The following is a 13,106-nucleotide window of genomic DNA, read 5'->3' as shown; positions in this document are numbered from 1 at the left end:
GAGGAGGAGCTTGAAGAGGAAGCACAGAGAAGTTGGGAGTCGATGGCGTCGGAGTCGGAGGACTTGTCTGACCGCGGTGAGTCGGCTTTAGAGGACGAAGAGGTTGTATCGGACGAAGAGGTGGACGATTTGTTGGTTGCCGAGAACGAGGACGGACAGGCGTCGATGTCAGAAGGGGTGGGAGACAGAGTTGCCGAGGTGTGGTCTGAGCCGCGCGCGAGTCGAACGAAGCGTGAGCGTCTGCCGATTGAGAGCCTTTTCGAAGAGGATTCTAGAGGCAGCGCTTCGTTGAGCTCCAAGAGGAGGCGGTGATGTGTTACGAGTTGTTGGCGGTTTACGGGGAGGGTTGCGGTGCGGCCGAGAGGCGCTACCGGCGTGGGGGCGTAGAAAGAGAGCGTTGTGGGGACAGGCGTCCGTTTTTGCGCCTTTTGGGGGCTGGAGTTTTTTTTTTTTTTTTTTTAGCGGAATGAACAGCGACAGTCGCAGTCTGCGACGGGACAGACGTTGCTTTCTTCGAACCAGCTGAGAAGGTGTTTGACGTGTCCGCCGTGCTTGCACGTTTGGCACCAGGAGAACCAGTTGTCGAAAGATTGAGCGCCTGAGTGCGAGACCGGCGCGTCGTGTCTCTGCAGGCTGTTGGGCGTTGGGACCACGCAAGTAAGAGGAAGTAGACAGAGTGCGCACCTGGGCAGTCTTTTGTGGCAGGATGGACAGGCGGTCGTTATTTTGTCTTGTATGGAGGGTTCTGGCATGCCGGGCGCGGTCTTGGCGTTGCCGAGGGCGGAGGTGGTGGCTAGAGCTTTTGGTTCGTTGAGCAGTCCTAGTTTGATGGGCGCCGTGATTTTGAAGTGAGAGAGGTTTCCTTTGCTGGCGTTCAGAGGCGCGCTGCAGATGTTGCACCGAACGACGACCTGGGGCAGCAATGGAGTGCCGAGGAAGCTGCCCCTGAGGGCTTCGAGCTGGGCTCTTTCCATCCACATTTTCCAGGTGTTCAAGAGCTGCCTGTAGATGCCGATCCAGAGAAGGGGGCGGCGGTCGGGGGCGTTTTTTCGAGGCGAGGTGTGGCAGAGGAGCAGGGCGACTGTTTGGATGTTGCAGGTTCTGTTGAGGTATTCTTGCAACAGATCGACGCCTCCGCCGGTGGAGTCGATGCCGGTGAGGGCGACGCCGATGAGGAGGCCCAGCTTGATCATTTGGGTTCTGGTTGCCTCGAGGTAGGTTTTCAGGCTTTCGTCGTCTAGGTATCGACAGGCGAACGCGATTTTGTCCAAGAAGGAGATTTTGCAGTCGACGAGGATGTCTTGGTAGCCGTCGCGTTCGGTCTTGCAGAGAAAGGAGACGATGGCTATTGCGTAGGGGTCGATCATCTGGTCTTTGAGGAATTGGAGGCTACTTCTCCACTGAGCGGAGGGGTTTTCGTTGATGCCGGCGAGGGCCATGTCTATGAGTTTTAGAACGGGGTCTTGAGAGTGGTTCTTCATGCGAAGGACGAAGATGGCGGCTTGGACTTCTAGGTGGAACAGAGCGATGGCGACTGCTTTGGTGACGAGTCCGCCTTCGACTAGCATTTCGATGTTGGACCAGAATTTCTGGTAGGAGACGAATCCCCATCCGCAGAGGCGCAGGCTCAGCGACCTCTCGCTGGACGTGTAGACGGTGTGGATGGACCGGAGGTACGCGATGGCGGGCGAGTCCGCGTCGGCGGTCGTGGAGGCGACTTGGGGCGTGGTTTCGCCGGCGATTGAGTGAGAGGAGGGGGTGGTCTTGCTGGGGTGGGAGTCGGCGTCTTCGGCATCTTCCGCGGGTTTGACGGGCGTCAGAGGGCTGGAGGAGACATGGGAGCCCTTCGAGCGGCTGATGATCGAGTAGACGCCTCTGAAGTCGGCCGTATTTTTTTTTACGCTGTACTTTGCGTTGCAGAGCCAGCGCCAGGCGAAGAGGATGTCCGGGCTGTTGAAGGTGCGCGCTAGCTCGCGGTTCGCCTTCGCGTCGCCACCGTAGCCTCTTTTGGCTCTTTGGTGCATGACCAAAGAGATGTCCTTGTCGGCGTCTGCGACGGAAGACTGATCGCCCGTCTCCGGAGCGGGTTTGGACGTGTCGCTGTCGCTGGCGGCCGAGTCGGCCGCGAGGGGGTCGGAGTTCGACAGGACAGGGCCCTCGAAGAGCTGAGACCCGAAGCCGAAGCAAAGTCGCGACAGGTTGCTGAAAGAGACGGTGATGGGTCTCCTTATGTTGAGTATGCGCAAGCCGTTGTTGGCGCTCAAGCAGAGCAACTGCGGTCTGCTGGCGTGCCAGCAAAAGCTTGAGACGGCGTCTAGGACTTCGTAGGCGTTGCTCACATATTGGTAGAATGGGGTTGCTCCCGGTCCGTCGTCGCCTTTTGCGTCTTTCAGCGCCCCGTAGGCGGCCGAAGAAGTCTTCGACCTCGCGGCGAGCGGTGCGGCCGCGTCCTGCTGCGACGACTCGCAACCCGACACGTTGTAGACGCGAATGCAGGTCTCCTCCTTGAGGAGGCCGCCCAACAAGTCTCCGCGCACGGGACACCAAGCTACTTCCACCGGGCGACTGGCAGTCGATATTTGCAGCACAGGCTCTCTGAACGAGCGAATGTCCCACAACTTGATTCCGGGTTCGCCGCTGAAGGTGGCCGCGTAGCACGGGTGCACCGGACTGAAGCGAATGCCGCGGACCGCCCTCGTCGGAGCGATGCTGACGCTGGACACGGCGCTAGTTCCTTGTCGAGTGTCGTATATCCGAATCCAGCGATTTTTAGTGCTCAGCATCAGGCAATGCGGCATGTTCGGGAGCCACGCCAAGCACGACGTCTCCTCCAAATTCGCCAGCCTCACTTTGGGATGCACCGCGTACTCCGCGACCGCGGACGGGGAATTGCCGTACCTCTCGTCCAGAGACCCCGTCGGCAGCGAAAAGCAGTTGGCGGACTCCGACTCAAACGACTGAGACGGCAGCGAAAGCTCGTGCTTGTCCTCCAGCTCGTTGAGGTCCCAAACCATGCACGAATAATGATCGGACCGCGTCCGATCGAATCCAGCCGCGAGCTGACCGTGGAACACGGGATTCCACGCCACCACGTTGCACTGTCGCGGCTGCTTCGGCGCAAAAACGCTCTTGATCCTGTCGGACGACCGATCTCCCCCCATGTTCATCAGCAAAACTCGACCAGTCGTCTGTCCTATCGCGACCAAGTTCGGCTCCGTCCTGCTCGTCGACCAATCCAAACACTTCTCAAACGCGCGCGTCAGACACTGTTCGCCTCGCTCCATCGCGCTCTCCAGCGCCGCCCCTACAAACACGCGAGAGACGTACCTTCAACGTCTGAATCTCCAAGCTCTCTCGGACGAGAACGACCCTCCTTTTCGGCCCACTTTTTATCTCTGCATTTTTTCAAAAAAAAAAAAAAAAAAGAAGAAGAGGCACCATTTCTCCGGGTCAGAGAAACCGAAGTCGCATCCGTCCGGGAATCAAGCAGCAGTACCTGTGGGCTCCCACACGGCAAATCCCTTGCCATCTCTGCTGTCAGACAAGCTCTCGTCCTTTTTTTTTTTTTTTTTTTTTTTCGCGCAAAGCCGTTTTCATGGTTATTGTCCCGCCCGTCCCTCACAACGCAAACGCGCTCGCACTCCGCGCCCCCGAACGCGCCGAAGCCCGTCCGCCATCCACCGCGGAACCCCGGCCCTCCGAAACTCCACGCGTACGTTTTTCATTTCATACAACTTCAGGCTACCGTCGTAGATCATGAATTGGCTGCCATGGTGAGGTGAATAAAGGATCCTCCTTTCGACACTCATAACGCTCTTAAGCCCGCGTCCGAAACAAGATTCAAAAAAACCTGCGCACAAAAGATGGTAAAAAAAAAAAAAAAAGAAGCTCAGCCAAAATTACAATCTGTTCGCGCCACTAGCCTTGCTCAGAGAGACCGCTTCGTCGCGCGCTACACCACGCCCCCCCCTCCTTTCCCGCTCTCCCCGTGCTCGAGAGGGCCCCGACTCACCCCGGCTCCCTCCCTGCCGGCCCCGATCGCAATCCGGCGAAACCCAGCACTCCCCGCCTGGTCGGTCTCTCCTAGAAGACGGCTTCGGCCGCTCCGAGCGCCCGCCCTCTCTCTCCGTCCCCGTCGTGGGCGAGCGCCTATTCCACCCGCGGACCGTCCTCGCCCGTCCATCCCGCGCCCCACCCGCTCTGGGTGCCTCGCGCCCTCTTTCGACTCGGCCTCAGGGGGGGGACCTCTGCGTCGTTCAGCTGAGCTCCTGCAAGGCAAAAAAAAAAAAAAAGATAAGCCCCCTGTTGACGTAAAACTGCGCCAACGAATTTCCTCTTGTATCCGGCCCTCTTTCACGGCACCTCGACTCGCCTCGCGGCCGGACCTCGGGCCCCCCTCCCTCCTTCCAGCGATGGACCGAACCCCCCTCGTGATGCCCGCGCCCCCCCCCCCCCCCGGCCGTCTGAAGCTCTCCCCCACACAAAGCTTCCGGCCTGTTTTTCGAAATTTGAAGACGCTCGCGCTTTCTCGCGCGCTCTCCTTTCACACACACTCTCTCTCTTCTCAAATGCGCAAGGACGGCTCGCCCCCCACCTCGCGGGTCGCACTGCGTCCGCCCGGCTTCTACCTTTACAAAATAGATGTGTTCGAGACGAAAAATGTAACGGCCCTTTGGCCTCCTCGACCCAGCTTCTTTTCGTCCGCTCCCCATTAATCGCTTGTTCCCTCTCTCGCCCCGCCAAATGACGACAGAGCTATTGCCTGGTCGGGTGGGACGTAAGGAAAACCTCGTACAGAGTGCTGGAGGTAGGTGCCGCGACTTTCCTCGCACCGGCCCCCTGATTCCCCCCTCTCTATACTAAAAAGCGTCCGAGCCCCTAAGGTTGACAGAATGCCCCGAGACCAGCTGAACCTCAGAGAGCACCATAAGAGCTACACAAGAGACGAGGCGGTGGTATGTGTGAGCCTTTGACACGTAAAACTTTTGCGCGTTCCTGAGCGCAGCCCCGGCGCTCAGAGAGCCCTCGCCGCGAGCTGCGAAGAATTGCTCACCACTCTGAAAGAATTTCTTGAAGTTTTTGGACGTGACCAGCAAGAGCACCGGCGGGCTGAAGCGCCTGACCTCTTGCTACGGCCTGCTGGGTTTTTTTCGCCTGACTAGCTGCTACTACATGCTATTGATTAAGAAGAGAGTTCAGGTCGGGAACATCGGTCGCCATCGCGTTTTCGCCATTAAGAAGACAAAGCACTACACCGTTCCTCACTACTCGATCCAAGAGCCCCTTTCTTCCGAGGAGAAGCGATACAAACGCATCTTCTTCTCGCTCGAACTGAGCGACGACTTTTATTGGTCTCCCACCTACGACCTCACCTCGACGATGCAGGCAAACTCCACCAGGCCGCGTCGCGGGCGTTTGCCCTTCAACGAGACCTTCTGTTGGAACCACTACCTGCTTTCAACGCTCGTTGAGCGCTCCGTCAGCGCGTACTGGATGCGGTCGGTTATTTGCGGCGCGTACGCGCAGAAGACGTTGGACCTGATCGGCCGAAACGTCTGTCTGGTGCTCATAGCCAGGCGCTCCCGCTTCTACGCGGGCACGCGCTACTTGAAGCGCGGCTGCGACGAGCGGGGACACGCTTCCAACGACGTCGAAATTGAACAGGTGCTGTCAAATTCGGGCCTTGGGGTCGGGAACGAGAGATTCGTCGCCTACGTCCAACACCGCGCCTCGATCCCCCTGTTTTGGTCCGAACAACTCGAAAGCATCATGCCCAAGCTGCCCATCGTCATTCAAAAGGTGGACCCGTTCTACAGCGCCACCATCCTGCACTTCATGGACCTAATGACGCGGTACGGCAACCCCGTCATCATCTTGAACCTCGTCAAGTCCAAGGAGTCGATTTGCCGCGAGACCCTGCTGCGCAGCGCCTTCCAGGAGTGCGTCCAGTTCGTGAATAGCACCATCACTCAAGAGGACGCGAAAATCTTGTACATTTCTTGGGATTTCAAGAAAGCTGCCAAAGGCAGCAAGTTCGAGCTCTATCGCGACATGAAGGCGATTGCTCGACTGTCGCTGCTGCACACGCGCATGTTTTGTTCCGAGGCCCCGCGGGGGGCGAATTTCAGGGGGCTACGCGGGCGCGGCTGGCAGTCTGGCGGCGACCAGCTGCCAAAGTCGCGGTGCCTGTTACAGCGCGGCGTGGTGAGGACGAATTGCGTCGACAGCATCGACAGGACGAGCGCGGCTCAGTACCTCATAGGCCTGTCCGTACTCGCCAAGCAGCTCTACGTGCTGGAGCTCTCGAAAGAAGACGACGACCTCGCGTTCGACTCTGACCTCGCGTTCGTTTTGATGAAGTTGTACGAGATTATCGGGCACCGCCTGGCGCTGCAGTACGGCGGCTCCGGGCTGGCGCACACGGTGGAGACCTTCACGAACAGCTCCATCGTCGGGTACAGCCTGGACTTTTTGAAGACGCTGCAGAGGCGCTATCGGAACACGTTCACGGATCAAGAGAAGCAGAGGTCCATCAATTTGTTTTTGGGCGTCTTCAGACCGTGGGAGCAGAAGTCCGTTCACCTCTGGGACATGGAGTCCGACTACCTGCTGCATCACGGTCCGCCGCCGCCGGAAAAGGATCCCATTTCTTCCAAGTGTTGGTGGAAGAGGGCGCTACAGCTGCACGAAGGAATCGATTGTGCGACCGAGGTGCTGAGCGAGGAAGAGAGTGAAAAAATCGCGACCGACGAGAGACAGACCGCCTTTGACACGAACCTGCACGCCGACTTCTATCAGACGTTCAAGCTCACTTCGTTCGACAAGCACCTGCTTCATAAATTCCGAAAGCCCATTCGAATGTCTCTGTTTTCGCGCGAAAACTCCGACATCTTCAAAAAGCGGTCTGCCGGCAACGACGGCGCGAAAAACAACATCATGAAGTGGTTCTGGCACGCAGACGATCGCTCGGTCGAACCAACGACGCCCCTCACTTCAAAAAAACCGCAGTTTCAGACCGAAAAGGCCTGTCACCACATCTCTCCTTCGTACGACAGCAACCAAGAATTTCGATTCTGTCCACCCTTCCCTCCTCGCGTCTACTCCAACTACCTGAGCACGGCCGAGTCCTCGCCCAAACAGGACGACAAAAAAAGTCAACGACGTGTCGCCGTTCAATTTGAGCAATTTTTATCGTTCGAACGAAGAACGTTAACCCCAACCGCGACCCGCAGAGTCTCCTCCACTTATCAACAGCTCGTCTCTCGATGGACTCACCTTCGCGTCGTCCAAAGCGACCTGCAAATATACAACGAATGCGTCGCGACGGCACTCGAGCCCTCTAGCGCCTCGACCGCCTGCGACCGCCCTCAACACCAATGCAATGCCTCCTATCTCTTGGCGTAAGTGATCAACAACCCGTAGTCGTCGGGGGAGCACTTCCAGCCCTGGTACTCCCCCATCGCCTTGGCAGCTTGAATTTCCGACTCGTAAAAAACAAAAGCGACGTCACGGTTCGGAGGCACCTTCGTCTCCTTGTACCCAGGAAACTTGGAAAACAAGCTGGCCAGCGTCGACTCGGCCATGTTTCCCGGTATTTTTTGAACGAACAGAATGTTGCTCGGGGGATTCAAGTCAATGGGTGCCTCGAACACCGCTCGCTTCGACGCCGGCTCTCCCTCCGCTTCAAACAGAGAGAGTCAGCTGTACCAAAAAAACAAAAAAACAAAAAAAAAAACGTACCGTTTTCGGCGACTTTTCTCTTCTTCTCGTTCATCAGCCTAGCCGCCTCCCTCTGCTTCTTCCTGTCCTTCGGCGAGTAGGTCCCATCCAACTTCGCTATGAAGTCGCTCTTCGTCTTGGCGTACTGCGCCTTCTAGCCCCCCCTCGCACGCGTTTCGAAAAAGTAAGCTTGCGGGCCGAAAAAACGCGAACCACTCCTGTTTTTGCCCATACATACGATTGGCTTGTCAAAAAACAAAAATCCATTTAACTTGTGAATGGCGGCCGACGCGGACGCTATGTCCTTGAAGACTATGAACGCCTGTCCCCTCATCGACAGCGTCTTCATGGCCACGACGTCCAAAATGGGACCGAACTGCGAACACAGGGCGTAAAGGCATCTCTTGAGTTCTGCACACAAACTCACCTCGCAAACGTAAGCGCTCAATCCAGGGTCGGTTCGTCCGTCTCGCTGCGGATCCGAGAGCGCGCGCTCCCTTTTCTCGACGCGAGCAACGTCGTCTGAGCCTCTCTACCCGCCGTCCTCGCGTACCGTCCTTTCTGACTTTCTCATTCAGGTTGTTCAAATAGATCGTCTGGTTGGGCTCTATCACCGTATCATTGCTGTGGCCGGTCATGTTAGAGGGTGCTTTGTTTCTGACAAACGGGACCAAACGTTATTACTATTTGCCAGGTAAACTTTCCTAGCCACAAATAATTGTTTTTTGGGCGTTTCCGCTCGAGAATTTTTTTTTTTTTTTTTTGCTTTTTGATCGGGGAGAGAAAGAACTCCGCGGAGAATCGCTCGGCCGACTCGCCTCCCCTCGGTCTCCTGGAGACGTCTCCGCGCCTTGCGCTGCCGGAGCGGCCGTCGGAGTCGCGCGCTCTGAGCGTCGACCTGTTTTTTGGCGCAAAAATAGAGCAAAAGCGCCCAGACGTGTCGTTCTTTATCTTTTGCGAAAAAAGATTTTATCAGTCGCTGCGTTTTTCTGTCTCTTTCAGTGCCATCTCCATTTCGGTCCGTATCCGCTGCACTTCGCGAAAGGCGATTCCGGCCCACCTCTTTCCCGTGGCCCTACCAAAAAAAGGTAAAGGCACTCAACGAACGGCTCGATTATGAGTGGCACCTACGTCGAAGAGTACTTCATCAACCACATCGTCGCCCTGGTGCAAGAAAATGGTCCTCTACCCATCACAACGCTGGGCCAGCTGCTAAACAAGCGCCTCGGCTCCTCGGCCGGCGTCGTCATCAAAAAGGAATTCAAAGGACTAAAAAATCTGCTCGCAAAACACAAGGACATGTTTCGAATACGCGGCAAAATTCCCCAACTCATCCTGGACCTCAACCAGGCATATCTAGACAGCAAACTCAACAAGGAGAACACCTATACGTCCGATTTAGCTAACCCCTTGCCCGCCGCTTCCAACCCACCACCTAGCGCGGCACCTCCTCCTTCCAGCCACACAGACGGCAGCGAGGGTAGTTCAGCCCCCGTCAACAGAGACCCGTTAGAAGAATACCTCAGAAGCTTTGGCGCGATCGTCCGCGCGGATTCCATTAACTCCCTCTCGGCCTTGCTTAAGGTGGCCGACTCCCCGCGCGCCACGGAACTCGGGGAAATTGTCGCGTCCAGCTCGACCAAAGAAAGTCTGGATGCTCACATAGAGGAAAAAATTGAATCTTACATAAATCACCATTTTTGGAATCAAATTGTTTTGAGGCACTTGCTCGTTTGTGCCAACTATGTCAACAAAAACTATAGGGCGACAGTGAGCAGTCAAATCTCACTTTTTACTTTTTACCAAAACAAACTGAGAGAAGGAGATTCACTGAATTTTTCACTTCCTATATGGTCTGTTCTTATATTGGACTTGCGAAAACTTTCTCTGTGGTCCGACAGATCCATGCAAGCTGCGGGACAGCCCACCGAGAGCTGCCTGAATCTCGCGACGGCGGCATTGAATGAATCGCTCTGCTTCGTGTCTGGACGAGCACCTGCGCAACGTCAATTGGGCGCCCTAGCCGTGACCAACGCTTTATTTAGAATCTATTTTCATGTATGTAAAAAGGCCGCACGCACCGTTCTGTCGAAGGGGGGGGGGGGCGCCTCCCGTTTGACCGTTGCAGCTTTTTGAGAATTTGACAGTTCGCCCTATTTTTGTAACTTACGCTTTCTGTTTTTCCGCCCCTCGTACAACTCGCGCCTCGCGACGCCCTGACGGCCCGACACCCGCTCCACCCGCTCCAGCTCAACACGACCAAGCTGTGCGACACTGTCGTGGACACCATCAACCGCCTCCCGAGTCTCGAAACCTACCCCGTCTCGCACTACGTCACTTGCAAGTTCTTCCGAGGCAAGTACCGACTGTACTCCGGCAACTACGTCCAGGCGTCCAACGACCTCACGTCCGCCTTCGAAAAGTGCTCCAGAAAGTACATGAAAAACAGACGCGTGATCCTGACCTACCTGGTCCCCGTCAAGCTGCTCCTGGGCAGCTTTCCCACGCGCGAGACGCTTCAAAAGTACGACCTCATGCAGTTCCTGAATATATCTCTGGCTGTGAAAAGCGGTAACTTGAGGGAATTCGAAAAAGCCATCGAGGAGAACGAGAAGTTCATAGAGCGGGGAATATACCTGGTCCTGCGACGTGTGATCGTCATACTCTATAGAAACCTGCTTAAGAAGGTTTACTTGTTGAGCAACAAAAACGAAAAGATCCTCATCAGCACCTTCCAAGCCGCGCTTCAGTGGCAGGGCATGGACCTGGACCTGGACGAAGCCCAGTGCATCATCGCCAACTTGATAGCGGAAAAGTACATCAGGGGCTACATCTCTCAAAAGGCGAGGACTCTAGTGCTGTCGACAACGAATGCATTCGTCAAGAATTGGGCGCAGTAGTGGGCGCCTCGCGACGTCGAAGTAGCGCGTTTGTTCCACGCTGAACGCATTGAACCGCCAAGTTTGTCTGAGCGAGATTCCGCTTCATTTTTTTTTTTTTTTGTTCAGCAAAAACGAGCAGCAGGAGAGGAAAAAAAAAATCGAGGCCCCACTTCGTCCGCCGCGAGGCGAACGCGCCGACTCGACTCGAGGCGCGCCCGTGCGTAGGCGACAGCGGCGTGCCGTCGCCGGAATCCCCTCGGATCGAGGAGAGGGGAGGTTTCGGCGGCCTTTGAGTTTTTCCTCAATTCTTGCGCGGATTTGTCGCCTCTGAAATTTTATTTTTTTCAGAGCCCAGTTCTAGACCGGAGCACGCGTCCACTAACAACTATGTTCAACCGATCCGTCTTGCTTCTCTGCGTAGCTTTTGTTCTTTTCTATGCGGTTCTGTTGGGAACTGCCGCTGGTACGTCCGTCTGACGGACCGTCCGTGGTCGCGATTCGCGGGAAGGGAGAGGGCGCGCCTTCGCGCCGCCTTTCACGTCGCTGACGCGCTGACGCGCCGTTCGAGTAGGTGAGGACTGGCCCTCGGAGAAGGACACGCCGATCATCATCGACTTTCCGTGCGGCAGTCACGGCAAGTACGCATACAACGCGTGTCAATGCGATCCTGGGTGGTATGGAAGTACCTGTGACACGTGTACGTGAAGAAGAGCCCTTCGCAGACTGCGCCTTGCTGGGCGTGAGCGCGCGTTCGAGAGCGTCTCTCATCGAATTTTTTTTAAGTCGTCAATGAGCTGTCCTTCGGCCAGCTGTACAGTTCCACGTCTTCGGATTCGAAGTGGGATTACTGGGTGTTCGACGCGAATAAAATCATAGAGCAGGAAATCGTGTTTGAGGTCAAGCAACAACAGACAGACTCTGCTGGTTCGGGAGACTGTGACACGTACATTTTGCGAAATGCCCTGCCAAACTTTTATGTGTACGATTATCGCGATACGTCGATTCGCCCCGTCGCGACGTACAGCGTGAAAAACCCCTCTGGGAAGTACTTCGTCGGCGTGACCGGCTTTCTGAAGTGCAAGTACACCATCGTCGTCAGCTCCTCGGTCGCCTGCGCCAACAACTGCTCGGGACATGGCACGTGCAAAGACGGTGCGTGTGTGTGCGACAAGCCCTGGCAAGGCGAGTACTGCAACATGAACGTGAGTCCCATTTACCTCAACAAGGAGACCCAGGTCGAAACCTCCGTCACGTGGAACTACTTCCAGCTAGAACTCAAGCAAGGCGTCACCTACAACTTGAAGATTCAGGCCGGCTTGCGCGGAAACGAAACTGTTCAATTTGGCATCTACTCGAGGTTCGGCCAACTACCTACCCTTGAGCACTTCGACGGCTACGAAGTCAGCCAGACGGGCAAGAAAATCATCACGACCATGCACGCCGAGAGCAAGGGAGACCTGTTCCTTGCCCTAAATATCTTCAACGGATTCGGAAAATCACACACATTTTTTATTTCCGTCTCCTCTGAAAACACCTGCACCAACATGTGTTCGAGACACGGCATGTGCCTAACCGGCGAATGTGTGTGCGACATAAATTACAGCGGGGAGTACTGCAACGTCTACGACCTGCCCATAGTCCCCCAAAAACCACATAGAGGCTACGTCTCTCTGGGCAACTGGAACTACTACGCATTCGTCTCCTTTTCACCCCACCCCGTCGAAATCAAAATATCGCCCATCCTCAAATCAGAGAAAGTCGTAGAGTACTCCATCTTCCTATCGAACCGTTCGAAGCCCACCTACTCCGCCTTCGACCAGCAAGCGACCCTCCGCACCAACGATTCCGGTCTGTTTGTTCTGTCCAATCCGGGCGTCTCCGCCTGGTGGATCGGCATCGTCTCCGACGGCGCCTTAGAATACGACATCACCCTCTCGTACGGCAGCGTCAACTGCCACAACAACGGCGTCTGGGACCCCTACCAAGGCATCTGCAAATGCACCGAAGGCTGGACCGATCCGCTGTGCAGCACCAAAATCATCGAAATCAAAAACAAACAATCCATCAACTCCTCCTTCGTCAAGTCGGGCGAACAACAACTGTACAAACTCACCGTCTTCCCCAGTTCAACTCCCGTCGTCACCATCTATTACCACCAGCTAGACTGTCTCCTTTTCTGTGCGCCGCGCATGCTCGTCTCCATCGACAAAATCCCGTCCATCACAGATAACCAAGCACACGTCTCGGGCCTTCTAACCAGCTCCTACCAAGTCCTCACCATCCGAACGGGACTCGTCGCCTCCAACTACCCTCCCGACAAACCCGTAGACGTTTTCATCCTCGTCTACTCAGACTACCTCTCCCGCTTCTTCAGCAACTCCTATACGCTCTCCGTATGGTACCCCCCCCTGTGATGGCATTCTTGCAACCGTGTAAGAAATTAAAAAAACACATTCTTTCTTGTAACACACCCTCTCTGTCCCCCGTTCCACGGGACGCGCTCCG

At 55.8% G+C, this 13,106-nt stretch overlaps 4 protein-coding genes across 4 annotated transcripts; 2 read left to right on the top strand and 2 right to left on the bottom strand.

Annotated features, from left to right (window-relative positions):
• Window positions 1-458: 458 nt before the first annotated feature.
• On the bottom strand, window positions 459-3,284 carry LOC126317075 (GATOR complex protein MIOS-like). The gene has a single exon (XM_049993051.1). It carries the CDS (start codon window positions 3,282-3,284, stop codon window positions 459-461), a length of 2,826 nt encoding a protein of 941 aa, XP_049849008.1.
• A 1,267-nt stretch (window positions 3,285-4,551) lies between these two features.
• Window positions 4,552-7,740, top strand: LOC126317078 (uncharacterized). Its single transcript, XM_049993054.1, has 4 exons — window positions 4,552-4,661; window positions 4,754-4,807; window positions 4,884-4,955; window positions 5,065-7,740. Exons 1-4 carry the CDS (start codon window positions 4,569-4,571, stop codon window positions 7,402-7,404), a joined length of 2,559 nt encoding a protein of 852 aa, XP_049849011.1. The 5' UTR covers window positions 4,552-4,568; the 3' UTR covers window positions 7,405-7,740.
• LOC126317079 (U1 small nuclear ribonucleoprotein A-like) lies at window positions 7,389-8,439 on the bottom strand. The gene is made up of 4 exons (XM_049993055.1): window positions 8,273-8,439; window positions 7,958-8,130; window positions 7,741-7,873; window positions 7,389-7,681 (listed from the first exon to the last, which is right to left on the bottom strand). The coding sequence occupies exons 1-4, from the start codon at window positions 8,355-8,357 to the stop codon at window positions 7,389-7,391; spliced, it is 684 nt and encodes a 227-aa protein (XP_049849012.1). The 5' UTR covers window positions 8,358-8,439.
• Window positions 8,440-8,695: 256 nt separating this feature from the next.
• LOC126317121 (uncharacterized) lies at window positions 8,696-13,067 on the top strand. Its single transcript, XM_049993097.1, has 4 exons — window positions 8,696-9,777; window positions 9,969-11,064; window positions 11,173-11,298; window positions 11,385-13,067. The coding sequence occupies exons 2-4, from the start codon at window positions 10,989-10,991 to the stop codon at window positions 13,013-13,015; spliced, it is 1,833 nt and encodes a 610-aa protein (XP_049849054.1). The 5' UTR covers window positions 8,696-9,777; window positions 9,969-10,988; the 3' UTR covers window positions 13,016-13,067.
• The last annotated feature ends 39 nt before the right edge of the window (window positions 13,068-13,106 follow it).

The sequence above is a fragment of the Schistocerca gregaria genome, unplaced genomic scaffold (genome assembly GCF_023897955.1).
Source record: "Schistocerca gregaria isolate iqSchGreg1 unplaced genomic scaffold, iqSchGreg1.2 ptg000621l, whole genome shotgun sequence".
NCBI lineage: Eukaryota > Metazoa > Arthropoda > Insecta > Orthoptera > Acrididae > Schistocerca > Schistocerca gregaria.
Note: the sequence above shows the minus strand (reverse complement) of the source record. Positions and strands in the feature narration are given on the sequence as shown.

What these genes read in the sequence shown, in the direction of transcription:
- LOC126317075 (XM_049993051.1), bottom strand. Translation starts at nt 3,284, where the DNA reads ATGGAGCGAGGCGAACAGTGTCTGACGCGCGCGTTTGAGAAGTGTTTG.
- LOC126317078 (XM_049993054.1), top strand. Translation starts at nt 4,569, where the DNA reads ATGCGCAAGGACGGCTCGCCCCCCACCTCGCGGGTCGCACTGCGTCCG. An exon ending in ATGTGTTCGAGACGAAAAAT is followed by an intron (nt 4,662 to 4,753) that starts GTAACGGCCCTT and finishes AAATGACGACAG; the next exon opens with AGCTATTGCCTGGTCGGGTG. An exon ending in CCTCGTACAGAGTGCTGGAG is followed by an intron (nt 4,808 to 4,883) that starts GTAGGTGCCGCG and finishes CGAGCCCCTAAG; the next exon opens with GTTGACAGAATGCCCCGAGA.
- LOC126317079 (XM_049993055.1), bottom strand. Translation starts at nt 8,357, where the DNA reads ATGACCGGCCACAGCAATGATACGGTGATAGAGCCCAACCAGACGATC. An exon ending in TGAGAAAGTCAGAAAGGACG is followed by an intron (nt 8,131 to 8,272) that starts GTACGCGAGGAC and finishes GTTTGTGTGCAG; the next exon opens with AACTCAAGAGATGCCTTTAC. An exon ending in GAGAAAAGTCGCCGAAAACG is followed by an intron (nt 7,682 to 7,740) that starts GTACGTTTTTTT and finishes CTCTGTTTGAAG; the next exon opens with CGGAGGGAGAGCCGGCGTCG.
- LOC126317121 (XM_049993097.1), top strand. Translation starts at nt 10,989, where the DNA reads ATGTTCAACCGATCCGTCTTGCTTCTCTGCGTAGCTTTTGTTCTTTTC. An exon ending in TCTGTTGGGAACTGCCGCTG is followed by an intron (nt 11,065 to 11,172) that starts GTACGTCCGTCT and finishes CCGTTCGAGTAG; the next exon opens with GTGAGGACTGGCCCTCGGAG. An exon ending in TGGAAGTACCTGTGACACGT is followed by an intron (nt 11,299 to 11,384) that starts GTACGTGAAGAA and finishes ATTTTTTTTAAG; the next exon opens with TCGTCAATGAGCTGTCCTTC.